At 43.8% G+C, this 13,221-nt stretch overlaps 1 protein-coding gene across 3 annotated transcripts in view; it reads left to right on the forward strand.

Moving 5' to 3' along the window:
* The window catches only part of LOC125021696 (vacuole membrane protein 1-like), a 54,214-nt gene extending 50,669 nt beyond the window's left edge, over nucleotides 1–3,545 (forward strand). For all 3 annotated transcript variants that reach the window (XM_047607838.1, XM_047607840.1, XM_047607839.1), the window contains one exon: nucleotides 625–3,545. In XM_047607838.1, the coding sequence (XP_047463794.1) occupies nucleotides 625–768 (144 nt within the window). In that variant the 3' untranslated portion in view covers nucleotides 769–3,545. The remainder of the gene's footprint in view (nucleotides 1–624) is intronic.
* Nucleotides 3,546–13,221: the final 9,676 nt, after the last annotated feature.

The raw sequence follows: 13,221 nt of genomic DNA on the forward strand, positions 1-13,221 counted from the left end.
CACACACTTGCACTCAGTGCCCCGCCTGAACCCAGCGCTAACTGTAGACCGGGGTGCCCCCCCCCCTCCCTCCCTGCCAGTGACAATCCATCAAACCCCCCTGTCTAGAACAAAAAGAGCCAGTTGTAGCTGTAGCCTATTTCTCTTTCAAAGCGTTTTTCCCTCCTCTCTATTTCTCACTCCCTCTTTTTTCCTTCTTTTTTCAAGTGATTCATTGAAAGATATTTTTCTTTTTTATGCGCTCACTAGGAAGGAGTAGAGAAAAAAAAAAGGATAGACTTTGAGTTGCACAAGGACAGATTAAGGCATTTCCAGAACAATGTTCCTTTTTTCTTGTAACTTGAGCCTCCAGCAGTTACAGGAGAGAAGCGAGGCAATTTAACTTGGTGGAGGCAGGCTGCAGGCTGGGGTCAGTGGGGGCGTTAGGAGGGAGGACGGTGGGGGCTGCCGCGTGTTTTATTACCCCTGATCTCTATCTGTCCTGCACATGGAGCTGGATCCCCACCTAGCCTACAGCATCAGGAGCAGAGGGGAGAGCAGGGTGTGGGGTGAATGGGGGTGGCCTTTAGCTTTCCTGACTGAGCGCCTCTCCTCTCTTTCTGTTCTCTCTGTGGTTCCTGGCAGGAGGAGAGCTGGCTGTCGTGGCTCTTTGAGAAGGTTGTGGTCATCATGGTATGCTTCTTTGTCTGCTCCATTGTCAACTCCATGGCTCAGACCTACGCCAAGCGCAAGCAGCAGGAGAAACACTCGGAGAGCAAGACAGAGTGAAGGCCAGTTCGAGATCATGCTGGACCATCAGCTCCAGAAGCCTCCTTGCTTCTCTAAGCTCCCACAGTTCCCTGTGTCTGCTCTCCCTCCTGGCCAGTAACCCACCATTATCTGACGCAAAATATCAGCCCCCATCTGGTTTCTCTCTTGTTTTTGTAGCAACATGTTGATTTTGAACTCGGACTACCATTTACTTGTTTTTGAAGGCTTTGCATTTGGTAGTGATTTCTGCAATTATTCTGTGTAAGGTAGGTGTTTGTTGGGACGCGCGTGAGTGTTTTCGAATCTGTTGTGTTCGAGGGTCCATGTTGGTGCTTTGCTTTTAGCAGCTCCCGAACACGTGAGAAGAAGCTTCTGGCAACAATTCCCCTCAGTAAGGCCATAAGCTGTTTATTCCACTGGAAGAACCTCTCATATGTCCATAGAGTCACTTTATCTCAATAAGCTTGGATTGTTTTGATTATTGTTGTGGATTTATAAAACCAGCGTAGAGCTATTTGATTAATAATCTGTTTATTTATTAGAAATATTCACGAGGTTATTAATTAGAGATTCTGTATTTATTACTGCACCGTAGGGTCGTTTTCCAGTATTGGCTGTGGTTAGGCAAGACATGTAAATGCTTCAGTTATTTAATTTCTACATATTGTAGAGCTCTGAATCAGTTGTAGTAAAGATGTTAATGAATGTTCCTGACTGTACACGGTACTTAAGAAGAGCATTTCTCTTGTATTTGCAGTAAAGCTCATCGTAGTACTTGTGAATGAGAAATGATAAATCAGCCTTGAATCACCCTGCTGGTCCCTTTGTCTGCCCTTATTGTTCTGCTTCCAGGAAGAGAGCGCATGAGTCAGCCGGGGGTACTTTACCAGATGCAGCCATATATTGAATCAGATCTACAACTGTGTGTGCGCGTGCCTGTGTTTGAGACGGAGAGCGAGACAGAGATAGTAGGTTGTGTTGCTGCCACATTTGTTGCTCTCCTTTTTATCTTTTATGGATTAAAGCAGATTGTGCTCCACTAATAGACTAGGAGGCTGCCTGGAAGACTTAGTGTGCCAGATAGCGGCTGTTGCCTTTAAGTTAAAGGCAGGGACAGTGCCATGATAAGTGCTCTTTGTCTTCACTTGTCCATGGAGCTTTTTTTTTTTTTTTTTTAATCCCTTTTCCTCAGACGAGGACGGCTCGCTCATGTTTGACATTACATGAGCAGCTCTTAGAGAAAAAAAAACTCTGCGTTTTGTCTTTTTTTTTTGTTTTGTTTTTTCATTGGATAACATCTACAGGCTCTCGATATACGCAATACCTTCCTTTTTTTCTGCAATCGCCAGTGAAATGTGCTATTTTCTTCTCCTTCGCTGTGCCGCTGCTGTGCTACGGTGGACTGAGCGCAGTGGGCGCTAGAGCAGGCACAAGAAGGAGGGGGGGAAAAAAAACCCTCAAGCGCACAGTGAAAAGCGTCTGTGCCGTTACCTCAGCTGAACCTTCGAATGAACTCGTTGCACTGCCCCAGTCACGGAGCCAGGAGACGAATCACTCGAGTAGATTCAAAACAGAGGGGTACTGTTGAGCGAGCTGAATCCTGCGCTCTGCACCAGCTCTGGTCAGAACATTCACATCTCCTCTTTTCTCCTGTCATGGTAAGTAAGGATTAGGGTTCTTTTATTTTTTATTTTTTATTTTTTTTATTTTTTTCCCATTGTTGTCCTTTCTGTACATGCATATGTCTGAGGCATGTCCGTCACTCTCGGCCTGTCAGATAGCTTATCAGACTGGTGTTGGCTGTTAAGATTGCAAGGCGACAACAGTCTGTAGGCTGTCTGACATTTCGGGCTCTTTCATCTGACCAGCATCCTGTTTTGTCCTCCTTCTGTTATTGTCATTGTTTCAGTTAGCATCAGTTCCCATTTAGAGGTGTGTGCTGCGATGTCAGTTCCCTTTATCCCAACCGCTTGTGAAACGTCGGAGATGTGGGTCTATTGTTTATTTCCTCCATGCTGATGTCTGTGAGGGTTTTTATGTGGTTTTATGTGAGGAACTGTGCGTTCGCATGTTTGCAAATGCAGATGTAGTGATGTCAGCAGTTCACTTTTGTGTTTGTGTACGTGTGTGTGAGAGAGTTGGCTCCGTCCTCTTGAATTTCCAGAGAATCCAGACAGCACACACCTTATTGCAACACATCACATTGTGACACCCGCTCCTAGGTATAGTACACGCAGTGCTCACCCAGCTCTCCTCTTCCCTTTTACACTTCCCTCTTCTGTTTTACTGAGAACTTTCTTCTGTTGCTCAATGTGCGCTTTTTTGTAGGAGGCTGCATTTTATTGGAACAGCTCTCTTGAGGGGTTGTTTTTCTAAGGGCCACAAATTGGTAATTATACAAAGCTGAAAATCATTGCTTGACCAGTGGATACTTTTGCCACAAAGCCTCAGTTTTATTTTAGATTCTTCTTTTTCTAGTCCAGAGCAAAGGGGTCAAACTTTTTCCTGGTCATTAAAGCAAAATCACTGGATAACACTGGAGTGGCTCACTGGCTTAAAGAGTGTTTTTCTTGGCAGTTTCAGGATGTCCTGTTCCATAAGGGAGCCCCCTTTTGGCACGACTGTCTGAATGTGTGTGTGTGCGTGCGCATGTTTGTCTAGAAATTCTGTTTATATTTCTCTGTGTAAGCGCCTGTATTTCTTGTCTAATAAATGTCTGTACCTGGTTTATTTTAAAAGCGTATGCACTGTACGTTTCCCCTGCTTTCACTATAAATAAAGTCTGTTGAAAAGTGGATCCGTGTTCTGTTCATTATGTGATAAGTTGTGACCACACTGGGTCGGTGTTGACCCTCAAGCCTCTAAAGAATCTCACATGTCAGCCAAGAAAGAGGGACAAGGAGGATACCGAGAGCATCACAACTCCGATTTCTCCGGCTAAGGTTTCACATCCAAACCGTTATCACATTACTGATTTGCCCTCTCCACATTGACATCATCTCCATTTCAGATTCCACGCTGAGCCTTTGAGTTCTGAATTATAGCTTTAATTACGCGCTTGGTTTAAACTCAGCACTTTTTAAATACATTCATACTATTATTAGTGAACAAACATGAGATGAGAAATGACGGTGTGCATTAACAGTTTTGTGCAAAGTGATTATGCCTTTTGAAGATACTTCATTTTATAGAAATGTTTCTGTTGATGCAGATGGGTTATAGAACTACACTATATATATATATATATATTAGCTATTAAATATAAAATACATTTTTCTAAAATGATGTCCCACATATTAGGTATAACACACTTGAAACAATACGCAAAATGTGTACATCACGTACCACATGTGTACATCCAGTACACACCCAGTACACCATGTGCACTTGTGTAGATTGGTTTTACGCCGTGTGGGTATTTTAAAGCTGAGATCAGTTCTGTGCGACTGAGAAGTGAAAGCACGAAAACGGGAACCTCGCGTCGGAACATGGCGTGATCTTGTGTCCTGAGGTCAGACGTGTGACCTGCGCTGAGTCCTCTGCAGTTCCCAGAGCGGCCACACCCAGAGCACCATGAAGACGACTGTTTCCACCAACCCCACCCCGCACTGCCCCGGGGCTCCGGCTGAAAACCCAACATGCAAATCCTGCCTGTCTAAACAGGCTGGGGACTGATATTCAAATAATGACAAAGCTTTGTCCTTCCTCTCTCTCTCTGATCATTCCATATGCTGTACATATTCTACAGTTAAATCCCGACGTGCTGGTTTCATTTCTGGCACGGCGGCCCTCCCTCCCACCCACTCCCCCCCCACCTCTTCTACCTCCCTCAGTGTCTCTCCCTCTCTGGAGTTTTCCCCCCTCCCTTTCAGCAGGCTAACCACCGGGGGATGCTGAAATATCACTGACTTCATCCGCCACCCACCCACCCACAAGCCCACTCTGCATTTGGTTATCCACTTAGTTCCTTTCACACTCTGTCTCATTAAATTATGCTGACCATGTGGATTTCTTTTCTTTCCCCTTTTTAAAAAAAAATAAAAATTCAAAATCACATTATGGTCCTTTGTTTTTGTAAGTAGCAGCCAGCAGGGTCATATCAGAGCACAATGGAGTGAGCAGGCGCGCCAAATGGGACCGAGGTACCATTTGTAACTCACAAGTCATGGATACGTTACTCCATTAAATACAGAAATACCAAACACGAGAGGTCCGGTTGCCTAAATCACCGCTCAGAACATGGACGTACAAGCTGGGGCTTGAAATCCGGTTCTGGTCCAGAATGAAGTTTACACATGTGTGATGTGAAACCCAAAACCTCCAGAGCAAACACATTGCGGATTGACTTTTTAGGGAAAAAGACATCTTGTGTCTCGTAGTTAAATGGAGTAACCAGGTAGTTTTTTCTGGAAGTCACAAATCATTACTCACAGCAAAGAATTTGTCTCAAATTTTGCCCTAATGATGATCACTGTCCATTACTGCTTTTACAAACTGCTTAATAGTACCACTGTAAAATAAATAACTTAACACACTATGAGGAGAAAATAAAAGCAAAAACAGAGATGACAGCTTTCTGCGAGTGCCCACTTAAACATGACCCTCGGTTCAGGTCTGAGCTACGCGGACGTCTTATTTGTATTCACAGCTGACCAAAGCGACTGTGTGGGTATCTCCTTGTGTGCGCACATACATCATAACTGTGGTGAGTGCAGAGCCCCAGGCCCCAAACCCTTTGTTTCCTTTATTGTGGCTTTGGCACAGCAAGATCAAACAGGCTTATCAGCGGCTTCAGACTCCTCATAATTCAGTCCATCTGGGAGGAGAGATATTATTGGTCTCTTTGAGTTAGATCGCGGGATCTGTTCGGAGTGATTGAGTGTCTGACGGAACTTAGCGACAGGCTGGCCTCTGCCGTCGGTGATTTATTGCGATCGTTCAAACCATCGCCGTGTGAAAATGTATCCTTTCGCAAATTGACACTGACACAACAAAACGCGTCTCCCCGCGCTGAGTCGAGCCGAGCTGAGCTGAGCTTAATTATGTGTGGGTATTTTACCAGAGCACAGTTTGGCGTGAGCGCGTGCTCTTCCTGCCCATACGGTGCCAACGTGGCAGGAAGCCTAATGGCTGATGCCAGGTGGCAATGCCAGGACGCCGTGACGAAACACACACATCCTTTGCTCTTCCGCCCGCCACTTTGTCTCAAGCCAATCTAAGTCGTTGTGTTCGCTGTTTCAAAGACCATCTCGAAGAATTCAAGATCAGCAGTTAAACATTTTAAATGTGAAAAACTTTTCTTTATTTAGCTTTAGCATTTTTCTTTCCCTTTTTCCTCCTTTACACGCACATACTTCCTTCTAGACTCTGTGCACCCACACAACACAGCCCACCCTCACGCACACAGCACAAAGGACAGATGCGTGGTAAACCTTCATAATGGCCTGTCATGCTTACTCACCTGTCCTACCCTGGGAGCTCGGCCAAGGAAACTGCGTCATCCAGGTGTGTCGTACACAAAGAGGGGACGTGCCGTTACGTTAGCTAATGCAACAAGGCAGAGCGTGCCTGGGAGTAGAGTGGGCGTTCATTTTCAGAAGTGTACCTCCAACGTGCACTGATGGAAGCATGGTGATAGCAACCGCGCGTGCCTTTGATGTGAGAACCACTGAGTCAACATTTGGAACGATAGAAATCTCTCCTCCGGGGCCGGTTCATCCTCGCGTGCTGAGTGTCGCTTGAGCTCCGCTTTACGTGTCGACGCAGGTTTCTGCATCGACATGACACGATGCCATCTCAGGAGACATTTCTCGGGAATGCCTCCACGCTGCCTTCCAAGCATACCAGCGCAGCTGATTTGTGGTCTCCCCCTTCCGCTGCAAATTAGGCAACACTGTAATGAACCTGAAAAAACTTGTTTGAATTAAGTCCTGTGACATCAAGTAGCATCTAGTGAGTGATTGTGAAATAATGGAAACAGTCACTCGGCCTATTCAGTTTAATATATCCGCAAAAATGGATATCTTTACCTAATTTCTCTGCAATTCATTCTGTAACGGACAAGACGGGTCTTTATTTTAAGATTTGGCATCAGAGGAAACTACTTGATGATAATCAAAAGGGTGAATTGTGTAACCTCATAGTTCATATTCTATGGTACTGATCCACTTACACATTACTGCGAGGTCAGAGTTACCATTAGAAACGAGCAGTTTGAACATTTTGGCAAATATATACATTGCTCCTCTTTTTTTTTTGGCTGTGTACTAGCTGTGAAACTATGAGCAACTTGAAGGGGATAATTTAGCTTAGGATGAAAGCTGAAGCTCGGGGGAACTACATCTGAAGCTGGTAGTTTCACATGTTGATTCAAGCAGCAAGTCGACGCGCTAGCACCTAAAAGCGCAGCTCCACGAGCGAGACCTCTGTGTAAAAACAGTTCTGGCCTTGCTATTTTCTCCATTCATGATGAATGTACGGGAGGTTTTGCAAGTCATCCTTTTAGGTTTTGTGAAGGCCTATATTAGAGCGTGGCAGCTTTGAGTGACAGATGACAGATGAGCTGTCAGTCAACGGTTGCCTTTAATTAGCACGCGATTCAAAATTCGAGATGCTTGTCGTCATGTATACAGTAAAGCCAGCAGTTCAGAGCATGCGAACGGACGTACGAGGCTCTTACTTTGCAAGTCTCCCCCACTAAAGGAATGCAAAACCTAAAAAGAGCAGAATGTAAAAAAGTAATGAATAAAGCAAACAGGGTTTGGTCTTTTGTGCAGCTTAAGCTTTTGATTTATTAGAGTTATGACTTCTTGTCATCAACCTGAGCTTTCCATTCATAATATGCCTGGATTGATGTTTGCTTTTTCAAAACCTGTGAATGCTTGGGATATTGGAGAGCACAGACGTAGAACAGGTAGGAAATCTGTTCAGTGTTATGTTATCGTACATTAGCAGGGATGGTAGTGGTTACTGATTGCGCTGCAGCAACTTGCCAGTCGTCGCCATTGTGCAAGATAGTGGCAACATATCGGGACCGTGTCTTGCAATATGCCATTCTATATCCATGTTGGAGAGACACTATATTTCTTAATTGACATAGATGAAGAAACAGATGTGTACCTGTTGCATTGGACTGATATAGTCCTGAGTGTCAGCCCTTCGACAATCAAGCAACTACTTTCTAGATTCCACTTTTTTTTTTAATGCCCACTAAAGTACAGACAGAAATCTGTCCGACACACCACCGTATCCTTTTATGCCAATATACAGACATCAAAACCATATGGCATTACTTTACAAACATAAGCTCTCCCCTTTAATGGCATTGCAATCAGAGCCATTTTTACTCTTGTCCACATACCCTGCATGAGGTCTGTTTACCACATACAGTGTGGTTGTGTGCAGCGTGCCCATCAACGTGCTGCACACAACCACAAAGAGCAAACAAAACCGACACATTTACAGCGGGCTACGTAGCAAACATGCCGCGGCCCCTGCTCATCTGGAATAGCTTCTCTGCAAAAAGGACTTTTACTCTTTTCCGACCTCACCTGAACCAGTGGTGTGCGATCCGTCTTGGTTCTGATGTTACAGCTTTGGCGTTTGTCCACGGAACCCACAACAAAAGTGGACTCGAGAGTGGGTTTCGGGAGTTCGTGGATATCTGCCTGTGCTTAGCCTCCTGAGGCCCTGCGTCCTCATACGGGGACATTAAGGTTTAGGTTTGTGGCAGCTTCTTCTGCTCCATTTATCCCCTTAACCAGGTACTAGTTGGTGTAAAAACATGATAGCGGGCATATCAGCTGACTCATTCTACAGCTGATCACGTAACAAAAGTATTAACTTTTCTAGTTTGATATGACCCGAAAATTCTATTAATAGTAACAAGCTATAACTTTGCTAATTATCATGTACAAGATTGGAGCCATTGGGACTTCACTTGGGACTTTATTTGCAATTCTGCTTTTGCACAGCCATGTTCAGACATTAAATGAACATATTTTGTTACACATCAGTGATTTTATTGCAAAATAGTCTCCATGTCCACGCATGAGGACATATTTCTTTTCCAAAAATGACTTCCTGTTCAAAGACGATGCTTAGTTTTTATAGTTCTTAGGTCCTATTAATCCCAAATAAAGATGAATGGAGAAATGATTTATTCCGTTCGAAACAAACGAAACTATTCCGTTTGTTTCGTGACCTCTCTTTGTATGTTCTCCCAAATATGTAGTCTGATTAACTGTCTGAAACGGTCTGCCACAGAAAGATCTATTATCAATCACAAAGTAATTACAGCGGTTCAAAATGTCTAATGCTCCTTCTATTTTTAAAGCTCACTCATTTATGCCACAGTTTTCTCTAAGGGTGCTTTCACAGCTAGGTCGTTGTTCCGAAACCAGGAGCGTTTAGCCACCAGGTTGATTGTTTGGCCTGGAAGGAGTCGCAGCAATCACGCTTGGTTTTGGAACAAGTGAAACGAGCTGAGCCCAGTTACAGAGGGTGGCCTCGGCCCAGTTGCGATTGCTCCTGAGAACGGTTCGTTTGCAGTGGACACATGAAGCCCACAGGCCAATACGACTGCTACGTAGTAACATAACCAAACAGTTTACCTGATGTATCTTTGGTAGAGCGTACATCCGACTGTGGTGTCTGTGCATGATCAGAACAGCAGCAATAAAGGCCAGCTCCTATGCTCGCTGCCAACGCTCCATTTTCAGTTTGATTATTTCCTGATTTCCTTTTTTTCCCCCACAGAATTGTGAACATATGAACATGAACCAGACCAAGAATAAATGCAACACTGTAACAATAGTGTCATCAATTACTTCCTGAACTGGAATGAAATATAGGTGTGAATGTGCTCCAGTGCTTACTGAGGCAAAGACAGCAACAGTTTGGACACCTTTTGCCAATTTTATTCTAAACTTGTCAGTCTTTTCCTTCATTTTCTTTACTGTCATTAACATTTTTTTTTCTGTTTGGCATGTCTATTTCTCACAATTGTTTATACAATGCCAATGTACATCTTATGTTGATTTTGATGAGGTTCTTTGATAAGCCTTCAGTGGTTCCTTTTTTTCTTATTCTGTACATCTGTGCAAATAAACTAAACTTCTTTATGAGGTACCACGGAGTAGTGGCCTAATGTTGTCTTATGTGATAGTGTGTTGACAAATGCCTGAATAAGCTCTTATGTTCTAATGCTCTAAGTGCATGTTTTTACCACTTAAGGACAGGGAGTGATATAATTTCACATAAGTAAAACAGTTTTCTAACATCCTACAACATAGGTTTGCAACCCCCTAGGGGATCCACGGAGGTACTGCAAGGGGGGGGGGGGGGGGGGGTCGCAAAATCTTTGGTTGAGTTTTATATTTTTTATAAATTTTTCAATTTTCCCCCTCACATTTAACTTCCTTTAAGTACACATTAATATGAATCCAACGTGTTTTAGTAAAGGGGTAAATGGAGGCGGAAGACGTTACCTTTCAGTCAACAGTCATTCAGCGTTACAGGAACTGTCGCGACGTTTTATGATGAGCGCCACATTAGGCCCGTCAGCCTAAGCCCCCTGTACACAGTAGGCCCCGCCCCTAACGCTGATGAGCCAATCACGAATCCGCATATTACACGCTGGCTCTGTCAGGTTCTCAATTGGCTGAGAGTCTATTCAGCCCTGGTGAAATCCCAGAAGCACGCTGCAATATAATATTAGCCGAAGAGAAGCTAATGGTGCAGCTCGCTCCCATCAACCAGCTACTGAGGCCAAAATCGATCGCTTTGTCACTGGAATAAAAAAACAATATTTGAACCTGTGTGTTATTTGAATAGCTTAATATCGAATGCACTAAAACTCAGCACTAGGCTGAGTTTAATATAGAACACATAGTTAAGGGGTCCCTACTTAATCTCTCCATTAGTTTGGGGGTCCTTGGCCTGAAAAACATTGAAGACCCCTGTCCCCTATAAAGTGTTAATCAATACTATTCATTTAATTTCAGCTGTGTCATTTATTCACCTCTCACACTCGAACACATGCTCTCAGTACAGTGGACTTGCTATATATTTGATATTTGATAACTGACCCTCTGCTCTTTACACAGAACAAACATATACACAGATCTGGCTGTCAGAACTTAGGTTGCAGCCCAACTCTCTACTGAAAATGATCTCCCCCGTCTCCTCCGGCGTGTCCCAATATGTTCTGCCGTCACCTTTTCACTTGACATCAGATGTTGGGTCTGCGCTCTGATCAGATAGCTCACTCACACTGTGAAAATTTGTGTCAATTACAGGCCGCTGTACGGTTAAAGGGGAACACCTGCCACTTAAGCCGCTTCGTATTTAAGGGCCAATTGAGAATCATAAAAACTGTACTGTTTTCTCACGTTATTGGTATTTATTGTGCACATAAAAACACTCAGATTGCGATGGAACACTCCACAGGCCTCGCAGTAAACACCGGGCGCATGCATTCAACAAAATGAAAAATGAAGCCGCTGACAGCTCTAACCCCGAGTTCAAATTAATGGCCTTACATATTGACTAAGTCCAAACACGAGAACACAACACAGTCAGTTGATATGCAAAGTGATTTTTGAAAGGACACAATACCAACCTCAAGTCATCACACGGGCCCACAACAGAGCGCTGCGACCTTCCACCAGTCTCTGGTCTGTTCTTTCGTCAGCATAAACAAAGCTAAACAAAACAGAGAACACACACAGAAAACATATTTTGTTATGCAGCGCAGCTGGTTTTGATCACTGGGCAATCAAAGTTAAACAAACTATCAGATGGAAAGGAGGCAGCGCTCAAAGTAAAGCTGACCTGCGGGGGGCTTTCCTCAGCCTCCTGACTAAGACTTCAGGCAAACCTCCCACTAAAAAAGAAGCTGTGGTGAAGGCTGAACTTCTCACTCCCAGGACTGAGGATGCTGGGAATTTCATCTGGAATCGCAGTCACTTTTACTTAAATATGGTGTAGGTCAAATTTAATTTACCCGCGCAGCTCCTCTTTTGAGCAGGCGGTATTTATGTCGTGCTGCAGCCAGGACTCCCTGCTGACTGCTTTCCCATTGAACGTACTGAAGAAAATGAGCAGGAGGGAATGATTCAATTTATTTAATATGCACTTAACAACCTTTCCTGTTTACCCCATCATCGCCATGAGTAATCAGGACACGCACGCTTGCTGGCCGAGACGTTGTTTCCCCATTTGTGAAAATTGACCTATAGCTTTATATTTACGTTGGGAAGTTAATCTATCAGCTCTGAATGAACCGTTTCAAGTCCAGCCCCGTCAAAACATGCAGACTTTTAAACAAGAGGAAAAAGCGCAGTTTCGAAACTTGCACCAACACAAACCGATGAGCACATAAGGGGAAAATGGTGCGCTCTGCAGATTTCATGATATAGATTATATAGGTATCATAAAAATCCGTGTTTGTGTTGTTATTCTTGATGGAGAAAATATCAAGTTGTTTCTGGCATTTCTATTTAGCTGGGTAACCGCCGCAAAATTACCACTTTAAAATGTTTTACTTGTTTACATTTTCACTGTGCTCTGAACCCACGGACCATCCAGGAAGTCTCAACATCCTAGCCGCTTTCTGTCGCCTATGACGCCCCCAGTCACTGTGCTGGGAACCATCTGACTGTGTCTCTAAAAGCGCGATGAAGATGATGCATTTTGAAGACATATTTGCCATTTTAAAAGAGTCCTTCGTCTCTCTCTCTCTCTCTCTCAACACGGGGACGTGAATCAAAAGACTTTTGGGCTTGTAAATACAGTGGGAGGAAACAGCAACAAACCATCTTTGTGCAAACATTGCTGTGGAGTAAATATTCCCAATATAGCATCAACCTGAGTGGCCACAATGCAGCCCCAGGCCTCAGAGATGCTTCTGCGATATGTATGTGAGAAGTAAAACACCTGCTTGTGTTCTCACTACAATGCTCTGCGCTTGAGAAACCCCCTTTATCCTACACACTGATGTTTTTCTTCTGTAATAACCCTTCATTTGTCATCTTAGAAAGAAAGAATCTGCATTGTGATGACGTTCCAAACCACGAGGGGGACCAGCAAGTCTCGATTGTCCACCACAAAATCCCCAAAAACATTTAATAATTTGCATATTGTAGGGGCTGAAGGGTTTCAATAAAGCATGGCTATAAAGGCAGAAATGAGGATGTATTAAAAAAATTACATATATGTATATACATTTCACATCCAGAAACAAATTCCCTTTTTCTCGGTGCCACCTACTGGTAAGAGAAGAAAGTTGTAGAGAGACCCTGCAGTGAATAACAGGGATATGATCCGATTATAACTGGGTGGAGCCCACTACAAGCAGAGACTTAACCTCATACAGCGTATGCACTTTTTTTTTTTTTTTCACAGGAGACATTTTGACTTGTCATAGGTGGAAAAGCACAGGTGTTCCTGATAACACTGAGTTATTACAGC

This window comes from Mugil cephalus, chromosome 15 (assembly GCF_022458985.1).
Source record: "Mugil cephalus isolate CIBA_MC_2020 chromosome 15, CIBA_Mcephalus_1.1, whole genome shotgun sequence".
Lineage (NCBI taxonomy): Eukaryota > Metazoa > Chordata > Actinopteri > Mugiliformes > Mugilidae > Mugil > Mugil cephalus.